Here is a 22,127-nt window from a genome sequence, read left to right as displayed (position 1 = left end):
TATTTATTTGACTCGAATTAAATTGCTCACGTCTTCAAGGCTCACGGAATTTAGCCTCGTAGCCTTCAACAGCCGAACTTGGATATTCGAGAGAAGCGATATTCTCGCGTTGAATCGTAAATCCCGTGAATACGCCACATCGCCTACGATGTTATCGTGCGAAGCTCTCGGTTGGGCACTCGGGTGGCAAACGTTTGGAGAAGTTGGACCCCCGCAAAATTCACGTAGCAGACCTACCTTCAATTCCGAAAAGCGTAACATCCATCAAAGTGGGATTTACCGGCGTTGAAAAGCCTCGCGTTAGAACTTCCCGGTTCCAATATCCCTCGTTTCTCGACACCCTCAACACCCCCGTATATCTATATGTATATACATAAACACCCTCCACAGAACGAAATACAAGAAACATCCGCGTATAATTAAACCAGGGCCAAAGTCACGACGGAGTCAAAGTTCTTCGGAGTTTGATTGTGGAAAATTTGCGCAATCACTTCGATCAAATGAACACAACTTTTACAACTAAACTACAGTTAGCACGTAGAATGAATTTACACCCATCGTCATAGTTGGGTTTCAGTAGATTCGCAGGGAGATAAATTTCCGAATTTTAGATATAATCAAAATCGAGTGCAAATTATAATTTACCTGTTGCCAAAAATTATATTGATCAACACTTGTGACGTTATAATCGCCGTCTATAGTTTTTTCAACATTCAGGCTGCATGACAAAGGTACCATAAAACTGAGATCAATATGAAATTCGACTTTATCAATTTTTTCCTGAAAGATTGAAGTGAACACGTGATTCATACACATCGGCGTGGGAGTTGAGGAGATTATCGTTTAAGGAAGGGTGGAAGAATTCAAAGTCTCAAGGGACGCTACGCAATTTCCAAAAATTCAAGTTTAATTAGTTTTCGGACCCACTGGCGCCTTGGAGGGCCCGAGGGTTTCAGGTTTCGACGTCTGGGTGGAAAAAGCAGCGAAATACTTTTGAGAAAGAGCGGAGAACCAAATATCGTCAAGTTGCGATGCTTAGAAAAAGAGAACTCTGCAGTCCTCGCTGACCTAGCTGGAAAATTCCAGGAATGAAAATTGCAGTATCTTTATATAAATAAGACAAGTGTCTCTTCTCCAGAAAAAGGTGAACCAATAGAAGTTGAGTGTGTGTGTCCGTAAACAGGCCTTACATGCCAATTATTTGATAAAATCTAGAGTCAGTTAGAACCAAACTAGTATCAGTTCAATTATTAGTATCCATTATCAACTGCAAACACATCACGAATTATATACTTTATACATTTTCTATGAAATTTCCTGTTGAATTCAGATACTCTTTAAACATCGAAACATTAAGAACCAATTGCACTTATGTAAATAATAAGGTAGCTGTCAATTATAAACAATAATTAGTACAATGCAATTTCAAATTTGTTAAAACCAGTGTGTACACCTCACGTATTTGTTTACACGTAGAGCAAGTAAGCTCAATAATGAGCATTACATAAGCTTGTATGTAACAACACATTCTACCAACGGGAAAATGATTATACCAACCTACTTTACACATCGAGCTACCGAGATCCCTTTTCACAATATACTCCTACGTAAAGCGACAGTTTAAAGAAGTTCCGAACAGTTTTATGAGAAGCAAGAGTGGATTTCTGCCCCGAGATCACGGGAGAGTAACAATTCTTCTCGGTTGATCGTGATCCTCGCATTGGCTTCGAAGACGATTCCAGATAACAATTATCCACTGTGCGCCTCATAGTTTCTGTACGAAATCGATTATCAAGTTTAACGAGGAAATGAATTCCCTTTTCGAAATTTCAGAAAAGAAAACGAATATAAAAATTGTACAAGATTGTAGTTCAACTCCGAATCCACTTTGAGATCAATCCTTCCAATCACATTTAAAAGCAGGGTTCTTTAATATTGTATACCGATAACTTTTCTCGAATAGACCATCATTAGAGACTAAATCTAGATACAATGTCGAGCTTTTCCAAGTAGTCACACGAACCGCACAAGCATGTTTCATTATAATTCCTGGCGTGTAATTCAGTGCATGGAACGTGCCCTTCCATTCGATCGACTTTACAGCTTGAATTAATTTGCCGAAGGAATTTCTCAGGGCTTATTAAAAAGGTCAGTCCCTCTTTTGAGCTGATCCACTATATAGCCTTGGCACTTTCTATAATGACTTGAAGCGGTAGCGGCTAGTTCAGTCTCATAAAAGGCGTGTGTATAATTAAATGTACATACGCTGTTTGTTCGTTACACGGATTTGAACTTATGGTTAAGTCAATTTTTATACAAAAATTGATTGAGGGTGGATGGTAAGGTAAAATGTTGTTGATACTTTTACTCATTCAAAGTAACATGTATTTTTTATTTTGTCTAATATAACAAAAATATATTACAAATAGCCACTTACAATCAATAATAATTGTGCTTTTCTCGTCACAACCATGTAGTATTTCTATATGATCTATAACCAACATGTTGTACTTGTTTATTATATGCTAATGACTAATTATAGTCAATGCAAAACGCCACGCGTATCTTCGATCACTTTTCGATCGATTCATCACTTATACCGATAACAGAGGCGACGATCTCTTTTTCCGAGTCATACGTGGATTATCATAAATTTGATTTCGATATTTTTCTTTTTTTTTAAACGTGGACCAACATCCGTTATTACAGCACACTGTGCATGTAATATCAAAATGTATTGCTGACTCTGATTGTGAGATAAGACAAATTCATATTGCATATTGTACATTCACCGATTACAAAATACTCGTAGTTAAACAATATTCACACGGATTTATGCACGCGAAATTACATCATCATACGCACATGCGTGATGTGCAGCTATAAGTATATCTTTGGCTTGCCAAATAAAATAACTTAACATTGTAAAGAGTCTGTACAGTAACACTCATTTATTCAAATAATAAGAAAACATAACCGACGTCAACAATTAGACTAGAATGATGCCTCATTTTTTTCTTTCCTCTTCCTTAACTTTGAACATTCAAATTAGAGGCAATCCTAATTCAGCCAGCCCAGCATCAAAGAACAAATTCTACATATCAACGAAATTTTATCGTCATTTATCTCATTACTGACCATGTATTAATTATTTCTACGCACACTAGGATATTTGGAATTCTCTAAGTACGATTCGTTAAAAGCATATAAACCCTTTCGCGGCCAGCAATACTCACGGTTGCCTGCGTAATAATACTTTAATAACAATAGATCGATGTCGATGAGGATTAACAGAAGTCAACAGGAATGTTTATGCAGGAATGACAATACAACATCAAAAATCGCGTTCCAAACGTTCACGAATGAAACATGGACGCCAACTAAAATTAAAATTCGAAATTTCTACTCTACATCTTTCTCGAACGATTTCGTTACTTTGATTTGTCTCTACTCCGCATTACGAAGTATTTTATTAAATATACACCTACACTTCGTGATCTTTACCCCGTCAATATATTAACGACAGAAAAATTTCAACCCATATCACAGAAATATAACTACAATACGAAATATCTCTTCACTTATGAGCTTCGTGGGGGAAAAAATATCCATGTAATCTTAAAAAAAAAAAAAAAAAAACTTTGCGAATATAATTTGCGAAAAATGTATACAAATGTATAATTTTGAAACATTTCATCAAATTTCCGCAGGAAAATTTGCAACCGTCACAGTTTTATTACTTGTACTCTTAATCGTTGCACTACTGTGCGTAATTATATTTCATGGCCACATTATACGTTACACGTTACTTTTTACTGCCCGACATATGCCACAGTCCATGCAATTTTTACTGTGTTAAGTATTTTACCGCAAAAAGCATAGATTCGAATTGATATTTAGTCACCCGTTGACAGCAATTTTTAGATCCGTTGCGCTTTTAGATGTAACAAAAATCAATCAATCAAACAAGTAACAATAATTTCTCGAAAAATTTTTCTTTTTGATACTATCATATCAAATTATAATATATATTTACAAAACTTCGCATACACATGCGAAGAAGGTACCGGCCGTTCATTTATTATATGCACCATAACCAGCACCATTAATAATAATTAACATACGACTAACGACATTACACCCTTACCCACATTCGTTATAGGAATAACTCAGGTGATTAAATAATATTTACAATCATACCTATATTTGACTAATTCGATTATACTCATTCGTGTTATACGCTTATGCAGACTAGGACCTACACTCCTGAAATAAAAAATACGCCATTATTTCTTCTCTTATACAAATGCAGAGTTCTCCTTTATTACTCGGGAGACAAATAAAATTTTTACACGCACTCTCGGGATGCAATAGCTCTAATCGCACACGGCTGTATTTACACGATCATTTTTAATTTGTTTGACGCAGAGACGGTACGTATATGTATACGTCATTGATTTACGCTTGAGAGAAAACGAAAATAAGAATACCAACCAGACTCAGCACGAAAAAACGCAGCAATCAAACGAAACCGTTAAGCATCGTACGTATACTTAACGAATATTATACGTCATAACATTAGGCCATTGATATCATATTTAATATTACCAATTAGGAGATATACTATGAATATTAATATGTATACTCTATAGTAATACACGCCGCGTATGGTGAATTGATAGTGATTCAACACATAGTTAATTACTACATCCGGTCGTTCATTTTTTCGCACAATATCAAACGATACAAATATTTCAGAGCCGTGATCAATTTAAACTCTGGACTGTTGAGTAGGCACATGATCGTTCCCACAAATGGACGTCATGAAGTACGTATCTTGACACCGAGTATTGAAGTGGAAGATCACATCGTTCTTTCTGTAAATGTACCGGTGGGCCTTGATTCACCGTGAAAAAGCGGTGATTAATTGGGCATTATTTACAAATCAAAGAACGAAATAAAAAAAAAAAATCGGATACATCCATCGAATGTTCACGTCTCTGAACCCGAATTGTTTCAAGTAAAGTGATCCGATACGTACAACATTGAAAGGGTTTACCAAGATGAATTGCGAAGACATGTTAAGATCAGTTATTGAAAAACAAATTTAGACAATAAATATAACCAGCGCTTGTTAGAGAGAAGAACTTTGTTGAATAACTTGTACTTGTTTTGGATAAATCTTGTTTGTTTACACAAAATATATGATCACTTCGTTGAAAAATGCCTCTTATTTTATTCAATTGGAAATATAATGAGTGAGATTCATGATTTTTTTAAATTTATTAATATTTTTTTTTGTTTTTGCGGAAAAATATTTGCCATATTGAAGAAATAATATCCATGTCATGAATGACGCGCCTTCTACATTACTCCATTAATTCGTAACGTTGCTCGATGTCTGTATACGTCAGACTTTTCCACCTGATTATTAGGTACGAAGGCTAATATTGAACGGCGAACTATCAACGTGAACGAGCCTCAAGGAACATCAGATTATAAGTATTGACCGACCCGTATTATTCTGGTGAATGAGCTTAGTTAAATTCGTGAATAATCTGGTCGCAAATTTGAATTTCCCGCGAATCGTCTGGTCCCGCCAATTCGCAGGGCGAACACCGTTATTTTCAAATGCAACCGCGAAACCCGGTTTTCGGAGTCCGGATATCCTCGCTCCGTCTTCGCGACGAAGATCAATTGGTGACAGCTTTCAGCCTACACGTTTCGAGGAACTAGTTATTCAATTTCCAATCGCGTTCGATGGCGCGTTGTGCTTCCGCCAGGAGGACTGCGTACAGACTCCTTCACCTCGCCACCAGACGTTCACGTCGCTGTACGATTTCGCCGGATACTCATCGTGCAGCATCGCGCAAACGCGACAGAAGAAATACGTATTTATAAATTCCCCGGTACCCTTCCAACGGAAGTACGAATTGTAGAGCTCGTCGTCCTTGTCGAGACGGTGCAAGTAGTCCGCCAACTCCTTAGGCGACTCGAACTCGTCCACGTGGATGTACGACCTGTACGGCGAGCTTCGCTCGTAGTCTTCCGGTCTGGCACCCATCACGATCGGCAGGACATTGTGCCTGTAAGATTGATCGGAAATCAGTGCGTGATTACTTGAAATTATTTATTTTCGTTTCAGGCAGGAAGCACCTGTCGTTAATTCAAATTGAGGGAACCCAGATGAGCCATGCAGATGTCAAAGATTAAGCGAAGGAAAATTGAACTGACCCAGTTCTATCCAATTTAAGCAGAATGAATGAATTAGAATTTACAAAAGCTAAAAGAGTGGGACGAGGAAAGTCGCGTGCAGAAAGCCTGTTCATACCCAAGACCGTTGACGAAGAATTTTTCCGTTATGTAATCCTTGCAGTTTGAATTCTCGAAAGCAAGGTAGAACTTGTAGTCCGTGTCCAGCATGTCGAAGCATGTCTGCGCCCTCGACCGTGGACATCTCAAGGATCCGCAGGCCCCGTATATGTCAACTGGAATGTATTTGCCGAGTTCCCTTGCGTACTGGAGCCTCTGATTTCGCGCGTGACAGTTCGACACGAACCAGGCAACCTTTACAGAACCATAAACATCGTCGTCAGCGATTTTTTGTAATGAGCAAATCAAATCTGCAGAGATATCGTTAACCAAGATAAATAGTTAACCAATATGTCGAACCTTTCTCGTTTTGTTGGCGGCGTAATTGATGCGTTGTGGAATTTGAGTGACCTTCGGATCGTAGTAATGCCATCTTTCGTAAGGAGCGACTATGTCGCTGTCCCTTCTGTACGTTGCCGTCCAATTTATCTGAGGAAACTTTATCGTCTGCGTGTGGTAAGGACACTCCAGAAAATACAGCATCCATATCTATAGCGTTTCAGGGTATCGTTAGTACCAGATGACATGACAGTCAAGACCGCGTGATAATTCACGAGTATCGCAGAAGATGAATCATCTCAGCGTGATTGATGAATTGAATGAGGTCAAAAAAGATGCAGATACTCACCTGGTTCTGCGGTCTGGAACCGGGATGACTGACGTGGTCTTTGAACAAGATCAAGTCGGCCTCTTCAGGCTTACTTCGTAAAATCGTACACGTGTCGACGGGACAGCCAAGCTTCTGGAATATTTCACGGCCAGGTTTGGCCTCGCCCATGCCATTGGTCACCAATATTTTCTTCAATTTCTGCTCTCCACTGGTCTTGTTGTACTCTGGAGGTACGTACATCAGCTGAAAATGGAATTTGAGACTATTAGCGTGCGAAAAGAATGAGAACTGCGACCCAATTTGCCGCAATCTTGAATATTGACCTAGATTTCGGTGAGAAGGGTAACAAAGAATGCATCATAACGTGCCAAGGTCCGACCTGATTGGTGATGCGATCTTCCATAGGATCTTCTTCGGGCCAGAGACGAGCGACGCGTTTCCCAGTACGCCGAAATCTCGGTGCCGGATGTGGCAATCGGTGGCCATCCTTCATGTACCACGGTCTGTGGGCTGGATCCCAAACGACTTCTGATATTTCCAGTAAATTGACCAACGCGGACGAATTCACCGCCTTGAAAATCAGGTCAGCTTTATTACACGTGGTGCACTTATTCGGATGCCCATAAAACGCGGTTCACATTCGTTAAGTGTGTATTATATGTACAAACAAAATTGGTCCCTCGAATGAATAGAATAGTCGCTGATTCTATATCACCCGATTAGCGTTATCGTTATCTACCAAGTACAGGATGAGTCAAAAGTCTGAATGAGTGATTTGGACCAAACTTGTCCTATTAATAGTAGTATACAACAATCCTACGAGCTGCTGGATACTGAATATACGAGCTTATGAGATGGTCGTTTCATCACTGCCGAAATGAACTTATTAACAGTGCTATTCCCATATGAGCCTTCCCGTCATTTCAGAGTGACGAGGAAGTCCAGCACCCTGTTCCTCCTAACGGGGATAACGTATCACGTTACGCTTGGCTCAAAGCGGAAAATTAACCTTTGCACTGTTCCGTGTAGTGTCGTGTCTTACCCCAGTTTTGAACAATAGAAATAATCGCCCGACCTTATAAAGTATTATAGCGCAACATCGGGACTGCAGTAGCGCTTTAGCCTCGTCTCGACTATTTTCAAGTTAGTTAAATCGGTACGATTGCACACAGTCTGACAGGCTTCAGAGGTCACGTTTTAAAGGTTTATTCTTAAAGTTGGAACAGAGACAAGAGGACGAGAAAAGTATTACCACATATCTTCATTACAGACACGGCAGGCAATTTTTACCCCTGAAGTATGTAACCCTGAAAAGTACCTCTGGCAGTGTCGATGTTTGGGTTACGAAATTATCAGCTGAACAAATATGGTGTGGTCTCTCACCTTATCCTGCCAGTTCACGACGTTTGAAACGAGTTCAATGTCGTGACCGTGAGGCAGAAGCAATTTATTTACCATCGAACGTGGTTTGCACATGTGGAATGTACGTTATACACGTGTGATAGTTGCCACGAATTTATGACAAAATTTCGCACCAGACAAGGAATTAAAAAAATAAGGGTGACTTTAATTTCATTCGAAGGACCATACGAGTATACCATGATATTACACATAATGAGGATTGATGTTCTAGATTTCTAATTGTAAGTGGCTGGCTATTTTGTGCTTGAATAATTTACTCTCAAGTTTCTGTATCGCTTGGGCAAAGCTTGTAGCTAATCTATAAAGCAGACGTGACGCGATAATATGGCGCGCCATGCTATATCGTGTAAAATTCAAGGATCGAGGAAAGGGTCCTTAGGTTTTGCTTCTGCGAAGCACTTTCAAGCACGACTAATACGTAGTCCGAGTCCTGTATTAAATTTGCTTGTCGACAATACCTCTGTTGCTATCTTTTCTTTTCCTTTGCTCTTAGGACGGACTCTCTTCTTCGTAGACCAAACCTGTTTCATCTGCGATTCAAATTTCTCAATTTAACAAAGATGCGGACTCCATGATTCAAATCACGTAAATATATTATACAATATGTGCACAAAACCCAGGGTAACCACTGCATCAAGCAGCACTGCGAGCTTTCGCGTGCAACTGAAAAATAGAACGCGTGGCGAGCTGTTGTATGAGCCTCAATTTATTGCTTCTTTAATTCTCATATTTTTACGTTTACAGCGCTTAATTTCAGCCTGCACGACGTTCAACAAACGATTCGCGTTATTATTACCTACACGATTGATAATTATTACTCGTATAATGTTTTACATTGACACAATGAAATAGCTGAAATAATTAGACAGCTTGCAACACAACGAACGCACATATGAGCTCGGTTGACACGTGGCTACCAGTCAACTCGACGCAGACTGGAAAAAGTTATTGTACCGAATTAGAAGTGATAAAATCTTTACGCTCTTCCTGTCGTCACGGCGTGAATTCAGGAAGAGCTGGAAACTGGAGCTGTGGGTGACAAGGAACAATGACCGTACAAACAAAAATAAATTTTCTGAGAAAACAGATCTCTCGTTGAAATATTCAAATTCGAAGGACTACTAACTTGTGTGATATTAAAAACTTTTCATTTTACAACTAAGATGCAAGGTATCAAAGATTTACTTATTTTACTAGTCAATTTGCACAATTGTTAATCTGTTTTCCCCTTCTCCACTGCCTCAGGTTTATTCTCACCGAATTGTAAGATATGAACATATGGTGGCCCAAATATCAGCTGATCCGATATTGTATCGATTGACTAATCGATTAATTCTCCAGTTGATATACATCTACCAAATTATAATTGGAATCAATATCATTAAATTCAATTGAACCAAGTCCAGCTGATACTTTCATATCAACTCACGTATGACTTTGATTGATTGTCAAGCGTACCGAAGGGTTAATTCGCCATATTATTTCTTCTTCCGACGTTATCCGAAATAAAATGAATAAAATAAATCTGAATGTCTGACAAGGGCTTTGAAAAAATCTTTCCTTAAAATATTTATGGAATGAAGGAAAAATCGCTGTGACTTTGAACATACCTTCGGCCCGTCAGATATCGTCCTCGCTGATGTCTCCGCGTGAACAGCATCCGTTCGTGGGGGATGCCAAAAATCTCTCTGACGAACGTTTAGTACGAAGAATAATGCCACGGTGAGACATAAGATGTACAGAAAACATCGTTTCAAAGAAAACCGCATCAGACCGACAGCCATTCCTCGAAGTTGTGTAAACATCGAGCAATATCGCCGGGAATTTCCTTCGCCGGCTAGCTCTTCGACATCCAGCTAATCTGAAACAGGGATTAGAAGGTAATTATTTCAGTGTCATAACCATAATTAAATCAATTTTGATTCCATCTTGAAAATGAGGTAAAAAATTACGATTCAAACCAAAGGAAATTCGGTGTGGCAAATTCACGGTGTCTGGAGAACTCACCACGGCAAACTCGGGAACTCTAAACGCAATCGAAGTGCGTAACACACGGACTGAGCAGCCACGTGTTAGCGCTGAGTGTTGCTTCCGCTTGCGATAAGCAATTGCGGTTTCGTCAGCTTCGACAAAACGTGTTCGCTTCAGCTATAAATGTCACAAAAATATTATATGCTTCTGAATTTAGCACATAATCACAATAATTATCAGACACGTATTATTATTGAATTTAGCATAACCAAAGCGAGATATTTTTCTCCATGTGGTACGTGAGACAGGACACCCGCGTAAACGATGGAATACACGGCTGAAGAAAAATACTCGAATTCATCACTGGCACATACATTCCGCATTGAGGTATGTATGCATATAAAATAAATATATAAAATTTACAAATAACTTGGCTAATGTGTTTTTCCGCCAACTCCTTAAACAAAAAGTGCTTTCGCTTTCACTCTAGAGAAAACGACCAACGTCTAATCGAGACCGGATAACGATAATAATCGACGTCGTATTTCGGGCACATTCCTGTTCTCACTGGTAAGTACATAAAATGTTTGTCTATAGATATTGAACACTTGCGAAAACAATTAAACAGACGGAGAAGACTATAATTTGAACAGTTTGTCGTTTCAAAAGTGTTGCCGTACTCGTACATATATTACAGATACTCGGGTAATTGTCGATGGAACAAAGGCGCCTGCAGTGCCTTACGAAAGTCAACTAAACTCATGCATTTTTAGCTTTAAATTTATATCAATATACGTATTTCAGATCTGGTACTAACTACGGTTCAGACTGCGAAGCGGCTTGTGCAGCCAGAGAAAAACCGTTCGCGAAACACCGTTGTACAAAAGTACAAAACGTCACAGTTGAAGAATGGGCCAGTGAAAACGACAACGGGACGCAACGTTCTGCACCGAGAATTCCGCGGTACCGCAACGCTCTATGACGTTCATGCAATCCGCGAATCTGTAAAACCAAGGGCCCTTTTTATTTCTTCGGACCCAAAACCGACACCTGAATCTCAACTTCCAATCCTACGCCTTTAGGGCGATGCCGATATCGGATTGCCGCGTTATTTGTTCAGCTGGAGGTCGAAATCATTGGAATATCGCTTCCCTCCGTTCTTCAGTTCACGTCCACTCTGTGATACCTGCGTCAGATGGAGTCGAGCGGACTGATTGTGACTGAGGTTATACAGAAAAGAGTTCTCGTGTATGGGAAATTATTTTCCCCATTGTCAGATTAAACGCTGCGTCAAGATAACCCGTATGGCTCAGCTGTTATCTGCGGTTATTATCAAGTGACCGGCATATTTACACGCGGCTACGTTCAGGTACTCGGCATTTCGAACTATCTATTGACGTATTAGAGTTTTAAAAAGAATTTTTTTACCCTCGCTCATTGTATAACGGTATTATTGTAATGTGTCCCGTCCTGATTTAACATTATAGACTTGTTCCGTGCGGATAATCATCAGTTGCACGCAATATTCATAAGAGACAAGATTCATTGAGAAGTGTCACCATTCTCACCATTGCTAAAGATCGATATTAACCGGTGTACGAGGTGACCTTGTCCTATGGTATGTGTGTGTGTGAAAAGCCGCAATCACGTAATTACAACACTCTGTAATCGTGTATACACAATTTGGATAATTAATCCCAAGTGTTCTGACCCAACGGTGGTTGGTTCATCGACAGTTAAATAAACAGGGAAAAAAGTGGCTCCAAATTATAGCACCAGTTAATGTTAATAAGGATAACCGAGTCCCTTCGTTGTAACCGCGACCTGCTACCGCCAAAAGTGTTTCGAAAAAGTCGGAAAGCCGTTTGCGACAGGTGATTCTACCTGGGTCGAAGTTTCCAAATTCGACTGGCGTCAGCTGATTCTTGATTAATGAATCGACGCGATTACGAAGCGGCGTGTATTAAATACCGATACTTGCGTCATACCTTCAATGTTTCAGCCGCACCTTCTTCGGCGAGATCGGAGGATGCCGAAGCATTGACGCCGTCTGCGGCACAGTAACGACGGCACGTCTTCAGAACCTGGATTCAAATCACCGAATCAGGCCAATATAATTTAAAGAACCAACCGATCGTACTGTTCGTTTGGGTCACGATGAAACAAACCACCGCCAACTGCGTCTCCGTTATCTTATCGACGGTATTCCTACCTACACCACGCACTAACATTAAAAAAGCTGCTTGCATACGCCCACTGGCCATGATGACGGACTTGTGAAAGGGCTGTGATATAACAAAAACAAGCTGGACTGATAATCTCAGCGTTCCAATAACGTTTTCCAATTTTACTGACAATCAATATCATGTGACACGGCAGCTCTCTGCCATTTCTCATCCGCGGTCGCCAGTCTCGCGCAGTACAGACGTAACATATGGATCCGAACCACTTACAATCGATCGCAATCTATATCTCGTTTATATTAATTGACGTAAACACTCGTCATGAAGGTGTGAAAGAGTATCTCTTAACTGGCTATACATAATTTATACAGCTCATTGTCAGCTGGTTTTATAATAGCTGGAGATCGGATTTATCATGATTAACAATGGCGCGCGGGGATCACACGTGCTTTCTTATTTCGGCTGACACAAAATCGGTGAATAATATGTATTGGAAGCAGTGAGCCCGCTTTTTTTTTATTGGCTTGTTTCCATCGAAATGATATTGCACGTATCATAAAAATATCTTCCAGATGCGAAGTTGTTTACATTATTTTTATACGATAGCAATAAATTCGTAAGAAAGAAAGAAACCTGACCTTTATGTGTTATCTGGAGGTTTTCCCCGTCTGTATGATAATACGTAACATGTACCGACAACACGAACCACTCGGAATAATTCTTGTTTTTTTTCACACTGACAGATTTTAATGCAATGAAACGATATAAAGTACGGAAGAAATATACTTTAAATAAATTATCGAGACTATTTCCATGTGGGGACGAAAGAATATGAAAACTGTTTCCATAAAAGTACGGGAATGATCTTCATAATTTCCCTGTATATTTTTTTCCCATTCTTTATAACAATTTCTCGCATTATAATCTTTCCGTACACTTTTGTTATAATCTGACTGCTGCCATTGGCTGTGATATACTTTGTTCAATAATTGACAATATCACTTTTATAAACTAACGTTCGACTTTTCCTGGTTCTATCTACCGTCTGCCAGTGACTGAACAGTTAAAACGATAACCAGGAATTCTGTGTGCGGTACGCGGACTGATAATTCTTCATGACTCCTAGGCCGTTTGGTATATGCACGATGTAGTCGATAGAGAAAATTATTCCACAATGGTTGGAAATCATACAACGCGATGAATGCATGCTTCATAAAGTTTCAAATATTCATTCGTTCATTTTTCACCGCAGAGCAAAATTACCTTCAACGCATTGGAATAAACATCAGCTACTGGTCAGAAATTGAGCGCAATGTTCATGATTTAGTAACAAGACTTCTTATGATTTAAGTTCATACACCAATTACAAAATACAATACATCCATATTGCTGTCACGATCAGGAAAACGATATTTTAATGAAGTTAAGGAAATTCTTCGATGAATCTACTGGATGTTTTTCAGACCGCTTTTCAAAGCTTACAGGACTTGCGGATAATCACGTGGGAAAAATTTGAACCCCATGATGGTTCTTTAATTTTTAGTGAAAAAATTTTTTTTATTCTGCTCCGTCACACAAACGAACTGTAACTTTTCATCCCGATACAAAGAAATCTTAACGACCGTTTATCTAAACTATTTTCTTGAAGAAAACTCGTACAGTAGATGAGTAGTAGATGAAGGTATAACCTGATTTAGGTCAACACGTCGAAGCTGAGAAAAAATAAATATTCATTCAACGAATTTACACTGAGTAAAATATTTTTCAAACGGATTTCCAAAAGTACTATACACATTATTGATTGAGAGAGTTTTATTGATCTTATAAAATAATGTTGTGTATGATTCCACAATTTTGTTTGCACCATTGAATAAAAGAATTTCGGACCTTTCTCGGTTGGAGGAAACTCTTCACTCCATACCGTAAGTATGGTTCAGAATTTCTGACCAAGAAATATTTTTTGTAGTGTACATTCGAAGGAGCTGAAGAAGTGCTGAGAGTTCTTCACAGTCCTGAAAGCGAGCTTAGCGTGACAAGACGTTCGATGAGGATTAGGGGTAGCGAAAAAAGTGAAGTTTTACTCCATATGTTGATCCTAAATACTATGCAGTTATCACGAGTTGTTATACGTGACATGGTATCGGAAAGTTATTTATAAAGAGTGACTAAATGCATGCGTCTGATCGTTCGTCTCGTTGTGTACATTTCATCGACAAACATAACATATGCCGTGGAAAATGAGAACTATGACGTCATGAACCAACGACAGATTAAACCAGACGATATGAAGAATCAGTATTTACTCGGCAAAAGTGATTAAGCAAACGATTGAGTGACTATAAATGGATAAACAATAAGTTTATGATCGAGACAGCCATATGGTGGCGATTCTTGTAATGATTTGAGCTGAATTTAACAATTTGGTGAACAACGTGAAAGCTTGCAACCCAAGAGAGAACACGCTTCCACGTAAGTCAACATACCAAATCCTCGTTGATGGACAATTTTTCTAACCGCTTCCTCTCCCCACATGACACGCACTGAGGGAGTCAATCTTAAAAGTTCACACTCGTCATTCCGCGTGGTACACATTTTCCGGAAAGCACTGCACACGTGCCTATCTAACTTGAGTGTAATTTAATTCCTTGTCAATGAAATTTTGGTAATTAAATTCAGAATAAAGTACAATATACGTAGCGAGCTGTATAGACGAGCGATAACGCATATCAGAGTCGCGACCTTTCGCAGTTACAGAGATTTTCACAGACTGAATAAATATATGTATACATATTTTAGTAAGCACTATTTTCTCCGCGGAATCCACTCGGCATTCGGACGAATAGTCGCATGTCTAAATATAATTTGAAATTGATTAACGTGTATGCGTGGCATAACTTGTAACAGAGTTGTAACGCTTTACCAGAGTGTGAATTCTTCGTTGCATCAACGGCGATTAGGTAACATTTGCAAAACTCGACTAGCAATTAAGCGATCTAACGAAAGACTGATACCCGGTTGTACATTATATTTCGGTCAAGAATATATCGGAGAAAATAATGAAACGCTGTGAGCACCAGTCGCTATTTCCGTGTAACTGCTGCGATCCCGAAACCTCCCACTGTCCAGTTATTGCAAGAGCGTGCGCGCTAAACGCCCAAATTCATACGCGGGCTTACAATTAAATTACAAAGTCTCTTTAATGCCGACGAATCTTTCCCCAAAATCCACACTCGATGTGGGTATACATAATATCGAGATAAGTAAATATCATTCGAAAATTGATCAAGGCTTTTCATTTACATGGCACGTGGTAATCTGTGAATCACTAGCAGCTATAAATGTAGCTTGTGCGGAAACGTAGATATTATACATTTAACAGATATATTACTAGCCGTTTCTCCTTTTTTTTTTTTATCCGTCATATGTAGTGCGTGCGCATATCATCAGATAGCGGCCAGTTAATACCTCACATTGTAATTCGCGGATTATACAAGCGATAGGACAGCATAATTAGTATAATTTTATTACGATCTACCGATACTGTTCACTGCCATTCTTTATCCTACGCCTATTAGATGTCGTATAATGTTTAGACCCTCTGTGGTATTGCGAGTTATAGACATGAAATAATTCTTCCAATTCTTAATCATGCACCTGGCGACATCAATACACCGCGGTAGCGAGTGTAGTTGACAAGTTTACAAGGCAGGTGCAATCCTAAAAAATGTAATATTTTTGGCGAGTTATATTGTGGTGAAACGGTCTCATTTTTTGGTAGTGAAATTAAGCAGGCGAGATAAAAATAGTCTAATTTTTAATGCTTGTTCGAGTTAATAGGATATTGTGTACATCGTGCTTCGTTGTTACGCCTCTCTGAATTTTCAACAAGCATAGGTAACCACGATTCTTGCAATGTTCTAAGCTCGAGCTTTTTCAGTTAGACTATAAGACACGAAAACTTTACCACGGCCTAAGTATATCAAGTGCGGAGTCTACAGTTGCTGACTAGTAGATAGGAACTGGTTAACCGGTGGGTTTTACTGTCGTATGAGTAACATAAAGTGTATTCCTAGATAGACGTGTGATAGCAAGTGATCGCGACAGTTATACTCAGACACACACAAGCTGGTATTTATACGCGGCATGCTGGTATAGGCGAATATGCAATTCGCACACTGAGAGAAAAGAGTTGTTGAATAAACTAAATGGGCGACCAAGGACGGGAAAATGAATTGACACCAATAAATATTTATTTCGCCGCCTGTGAACGCACGTTTAGTTGATTTAACGACTTTTTTTTCTCTCAGTGCTATTACGTGTGCAGGACGATGCGTGAAACTGTGGTAGTTTTTGAGTGACATTTCCCTCGTGTTTTACAAATTGCGTGCAGGCTTCTCCATCCTTGTAAGCTCGTCTAATCAACACCATTATGCGTAACAGAACGTGATTACGAGAAACCGACAATCCCCATCACGCCTCGGCGAACAACCATAATGCGTTTTTCGTTACCCAAAAAACCGCGGATTGTTAATTGAGAAAAAAAATATATTGGACGGAAGTATTAATCGCTTAATATTCTGATTATGTGAGAGAAAAAAAATATATTTTTATGCTTTGACTGATCATTCGTCAAGTTCATTGATAAACGATATTCGTCCAAATTTTTGCTCCTTTTGAATTTATTCGCGGGCACAAAAAACGCGCGTCAGTATGCAGATGGATATTATACGAGTATCCCGGCATGTAGCGAACTGGGATAGTAAAGTTTGTTAGATAGCACAAAATATGCGGCGTAAACTACGAGTGGAACATGCGGGCGGCGGGTCGAACTACTTTCATAATTCTGTAAAAATAATAATTATAGACATTGAGTGGAAACAGCGAAGTACGAATTTGTAACCGGAGACAGGAGAGTCGCAATGCTTGACGGAATGCGTGATTTAAGAATCCTGGAAAAATATCGAATCGCTATCGTCAGGCCTCAATGTCTGGGGGCTTGTAAGCTCAGTAATATAGAATAATTCCATTATCCTAGTAAAAGTACAGCCGTAATGACACCTAATCGATTTACGCGACTGCGTGGTAAAGCCACTTGGCTGTAAGTCTGTGCCAGCTTGAACCATGAACCGATTTACGTAGACCAAGGTGCAAAACATTTAAATGTCCTCGAAACAGCGGCCTGGACAGCCACCGATTTTACTTGGTATATATACTCATTTCAAAACTGGAAAAAAATGTGTAGGTAAGAGTGCAGTTTTGACGTTCAAAATTATATAGACATAATATTATGATTTACAAGAACTTGAACTGGTTGGAAGTACTTAGAATGTCACTAGCATTTTTAATATCAGTTGCTAACATAGAATGTTGCATAACGTACGAAACAGGCACGAACGAATATTGCAAATAATTGGAATAAATGTTAGCAGAACAAATTCGTGCTCTGCTTAGGTTACGAATCACTGCATGGAATTTCTTGCTTCTTATCTCTTCAAAGATTGTTAATTCTGACATTATACACCGAAAGTACTAACACGTTTTACACTTTGCAAAACTGTCGTAAAACAAATGTTGCAGCCTGAGTGTACCCTCGGATATTTACGGACTTCACAGGTATAAAAACGACTAAAGCAGAAAGGAAAAGCGGTTTCGCATACTTATCGGGAACATTAAAGTGGGTACAAGTATTTCGCGATTGCATAGGAGCTATTTTAATGACATTTTTTATCGGATTGATATAGCATCGCGCAACCGTGTCCCCTCTGGAGGAAAAAATTCATCAGGCATGTTCATCAGTGTGTAAAACATAGCGTACCTACAATACGTTTGACAAATGATCGCAATCAACCCCGACACCCACGTCACTGACCAATGAATTTTCCATCCCGATCCACCGTTTACATACGTAGGTATACTTACTAATAAATAAACGGTGTCCTCTATAATTATTTTCAGATTCCTTACAGCACCAGGTGTATAATCGTAGAATCTGAATGCGAAATAAGGCCGACCAAAAACTGTTGTGCACTTCAAGCAGCACATCTTTCAAAAACCGTACTATTTCCACTAAAATATTCGCGTGAACATAATATTACGCTCGTAAGTATACGTTATAGGCCTGTAGGATCAGGTGCACTCCAGTTTCTAAACTAACCACTGCATCTCGACTCGGGTTCATTTCTTCGACTGAAGATTACAAGGGAAGGGAAACCCGCCGAGGTACCGGCGATTACATCAGGATATCGGCCCACGACGGACTGAACTCGTCTTGGCAAAGAATATTACCAGCTTGCTGCAATGTGTGTACATCCTCCACCTAACACTACGAAGCTAACCACCGATGCTAATTGCGGAGCCAACGATAAGCCCGGGTTAGTAACCTGCAGGGCAGCGAAGCGATATCGTTGTCAAATTAATCGATAGCCGGTGAGGGGATTCCATAGAACCCGGGGAAAGAACGGCTCAACGTGAGTCGAATCATACCTATTGCATTAACAGCTGACGAGAATTTTCTTCACCGTTTGATCAATCGAATATGTACCTAAATGTAAACCGGATGACCAGATGAGCTCCTACGACACATGAATATGTCCAATGCATATAATGTGATATGCGCTTGTTTTGAAAGTATTATGCATCAACGATTTGCAAACTGCCGCCGAGATTAATTGCGCAAACGTTAAAGTGAAGAGACTGTGCAATATAAATGTGAGAAGTTCAACATCGTGTGCATTATTCCAAATAAACGCGGGATGAACTTTAGAAGTTCCTTTCTGAACTGGTGAAAGGTGGCGAGCGGAGGTGGAATCGACGGTTTTACTGCGCGTACGTTCGCTCGACTCTTCATAACAATCGGTGTTCCTCTTCCATTCGCGAAATCAATGAATCTGTGGGATTTCTATAGTTGCAGAGCAACCGCGGTGAAAAGGTTGCGGGAAAGTATAATCTCGCCTGCAGTTGGACCTGATCGATGAGAAATTTTTTAACGGACTTGTTTGTCTGGTGATTTTGTAAAAACTCTTCATTTCCGGTCAGCATTAACTCGATAATGTTTTTTTTTTTTTCTTGTTCTTTTTTTGCGAAATTTTTGATGCCACTCGTTGGTACTAAGGGAAAAACAATAAACTTATTAGCAATTTTGCGCGATTATGAATTGACAATCGCTGTGCATAATCAATCGTAATCGTGTCAAAAGTTGTATCTAATTGTAAATTCAACTGAAATTTATGATAAATAATCCTATTTTACAGAAATTAACAATGTCTTCAATACCAGAATGTAATCACAGTCGTTAACTCATTACTGACATTTGCTCGGACAATTCGCAGTACAATTCTAACGGGAATGAGTCGCGTGATGGTAAATGCTTTTCAGGCACAATGGTACTTGAGGTTTTTATCTCAAGTTTCTGCGTTAGTCGAAATCCCTGAGCACTGATGAAGTGGATGGTTCCCCAACGTGGATGACATCGGAGGTCCTCGACACTAATCCAGCCTCGAGATCCTTCAATCGCCCAATTTCTCTCCATTCTCTCTTGTACGTATATTTCCCTCTATCTGTAGCGCAACCTGCGCTGGGAAAATACTGTTCCTCGAGTAAGCCACGGGCACATTCATCTTGCCTGTGAAAAACCCTTTCCACCTTATAATCCATGGTGCCGAATCCACTCGAGACAGGACTACTTATGGTGTCGAGTTCCAAGTCGATGAAAAAGTGCTAATTCGAGTGGCATTCCAGTTCAGCAAAGGCTTCGGAGGTGCGAATCCTGGCTTTTTTCCAAAACAGACACTTCTTCTGCTTGTTCTTCTTTGCTGGAATAGTTTCCATTCTGGCGAAGAGAAGAGAGTTGCGAGCCACGCCAAGTATTTCTTTTATACTTTTGTGAAACCGTTGACACTTTCACACTATGGCATACTTTTCACATTGGAGCATTTTACCGCTGACTTGAAGGTGCTCGAACCGGCATTAATGTTTTCGAAAACAAGTTATTGAATGAAATATTCTCTGATCATGTGCACCAGCTTTGTCAAGACAAAATTATAGCAAATGGCCAGATTTCAAATCACTAATTTATGTTATTTATAATTGGTTTACCGTCGCAGGATATCAAAGCTAGTTCGCTCGCTCAATTCGCAGCACGGCACCAATATTGTGGAATTTCTTTGAGCAAACTATATTGCCTCGCAGAACCAACTAAGTGACATCAGTGTAGCAGGCCGGGAAGCTCACGTTAAGCTTTCGTTATCTCGTTAGTTTAAGTGCGATTCGAATTAAGCTTATGCTTGAAACAAACGATCACGCACGCAACGCCACTTTTGCATCAACCTGCAATAAGGTCATTTGTATGGAATATAATGAATCTACGATTTATCCTATAAATACGGATCCACACCAATACTCAGCAATGATAAATGTAAAAGAACCGAAAACTCGAGGAGATTAATTTTCATCACGAAAACATCTCACCCGACAACAATTCACCTTGTAAATTCATTCCAGTAAAACTTTGTCGATATTGTGTACTACGAAAAGCTGTACATATTTTTTCCGTCTGTATTCTAATTATCTCCGTATACAAGACGATCCATTGGTCTTCCAAAAAAGTATAATAATTTTTCATTCTTGCTATTTTTTACCAAACTGTATCGAAAATCTACGGTTTCTTGCAACCGAATGAGTAAATCATGACAAATATTTTGAACTTGTTCAGGCTGCCTGTAAATAATAATGGTAATGTTATTTTGCAGGATGGTTTACAGATCAATAACCATTGACTCACCAAAAATCTATGAACCGTAAATTGAGAACATTTATAGCCATTTGTAATAATATGCGTAAGATTCATTTAGCAGTGATCTCTATCGGCTGTATAATACGTGCATATAATCATATATAGTTATTGGGATAATGTAGACCAGAACGATTCTAAAAAGAAATGTTCAGCACAAGAATATGCATAAAAAATGATACCAATCTAAGCTCTGAAAACAAGTAGCCATTTCGTGAAAGTCTTACGAATCGTTGTCCTCCTTCGCGCAATTCACTGCAATACCGCTGATCTCTGTCAGGATTCAGGATTGTGTGAAGTAACATATATCGAAGGATCCCGTCATTAAATTGAATCGCAAAATTGTACGAAATTAATTTTCACTCAGAAAGATATGAGATGATAAGCAAAATAAACGTAGGAAGAACGAATACAACTTGATTTGCTCCTGCGGTAGCTGCACCCCTCTAAGTAATAATAAGTGACGACGGCACGTGGATATCCGGTTTGATACACTCCCAAGTTGCCGCGAATAATATGGACAAGGATGGGGGTGAGAGGATGGCGACGGGGAAATTGGACCAGGCGAGAATGGGGTTTCAGTGAATGGATTTCGAATTTCTGAATTGGCGTGCTTCGGTCCAAGGATGAACGCGCAAGACTCACTCACCGAGCACAAAGATCACCTCACCGGGTCCCGCGCTTCGCCTCGGAAAGAGAAACGTCGACTGCACCGCCGGCGCTTTACGCGCACCCTCGCGACTTCCCATTATCAACCCTTGGAAGTCGTCGAAAGAGTCCT

General features: G+C 39.5%; 1 protein-coding gene across 5 annotated transcripts; it reads right to left on the bottom strand.

The window, feature by feature from the left end:
- Window positions 1–5,308: 5,308 nt before the first annotated feature.
- On the bottom strand, window positions 5,309–22,113 carry LOC124408825 (glycoprotein 3-alpha-L-fucosyltransferase A). Of its 5 annotated transcripts, XM_046886057.1 has the most exons (9): window positions 21,996–22,102; window positions 12,364–12,459; window positions 10,015–10,265; window positions 8,863–8,934; window positions 7,362–7,553; window positions 7,001–7,225; window positions 6,673–6,861; window positions 6,332–6,567; window positions 5,309–6,086 (listed from the first exon to the last, which is right to left on the bottom strand). In XM_046886057.1, exons 3-9 carry the CDS (start codon window positions 10,207–10,209, stop codon window positions 5,741–5,743), a joined length of 1,455 nt encoding a protein of 484 aa, XP_046742013.1. In that variant the 5' UTR covers window positions 10,210–10,265; window positions 12,364–12,459; window positions 21,996–22,102; the 3' UTR covers window positions 5,309–5,740. The 5 variants fall into 5 exon arrangements, with proteins under 5 accessions (XP_046742013.1, XP_046742012.1, XP_046742014.1 ...); XM_046886056.1 differs by lacking the exon at window positions 12,364–12,459 and having other exon boundaries at window positions 21,996–22,113; XM_046886058.1 differs by lacking the exon at window positions 21,996–22,102 and having other exon boundaries at window positions 12,364–12,485.
- Window positions 22,114–22,127: the final 14 nt, after the last annotated feature.

The sequence above is a fragment of the Diprion similis genome, chromosome 8 (genome assembly GCF_021155765.1).
Source record: "Diprion similis isolate iyDipSimi1 chromosome 8, iyDipSimi1.1, whole genome shotgun sequence".
Lineage (NCBI taxonomy): Eukaryota > Metazoa > Arthropoda > Insecta > Hymenoptera > Diprionidae > Diprion > Diprion similis.
This window is presented reverse-complemented; position numbering and strand designations above follow the sequence as displayed.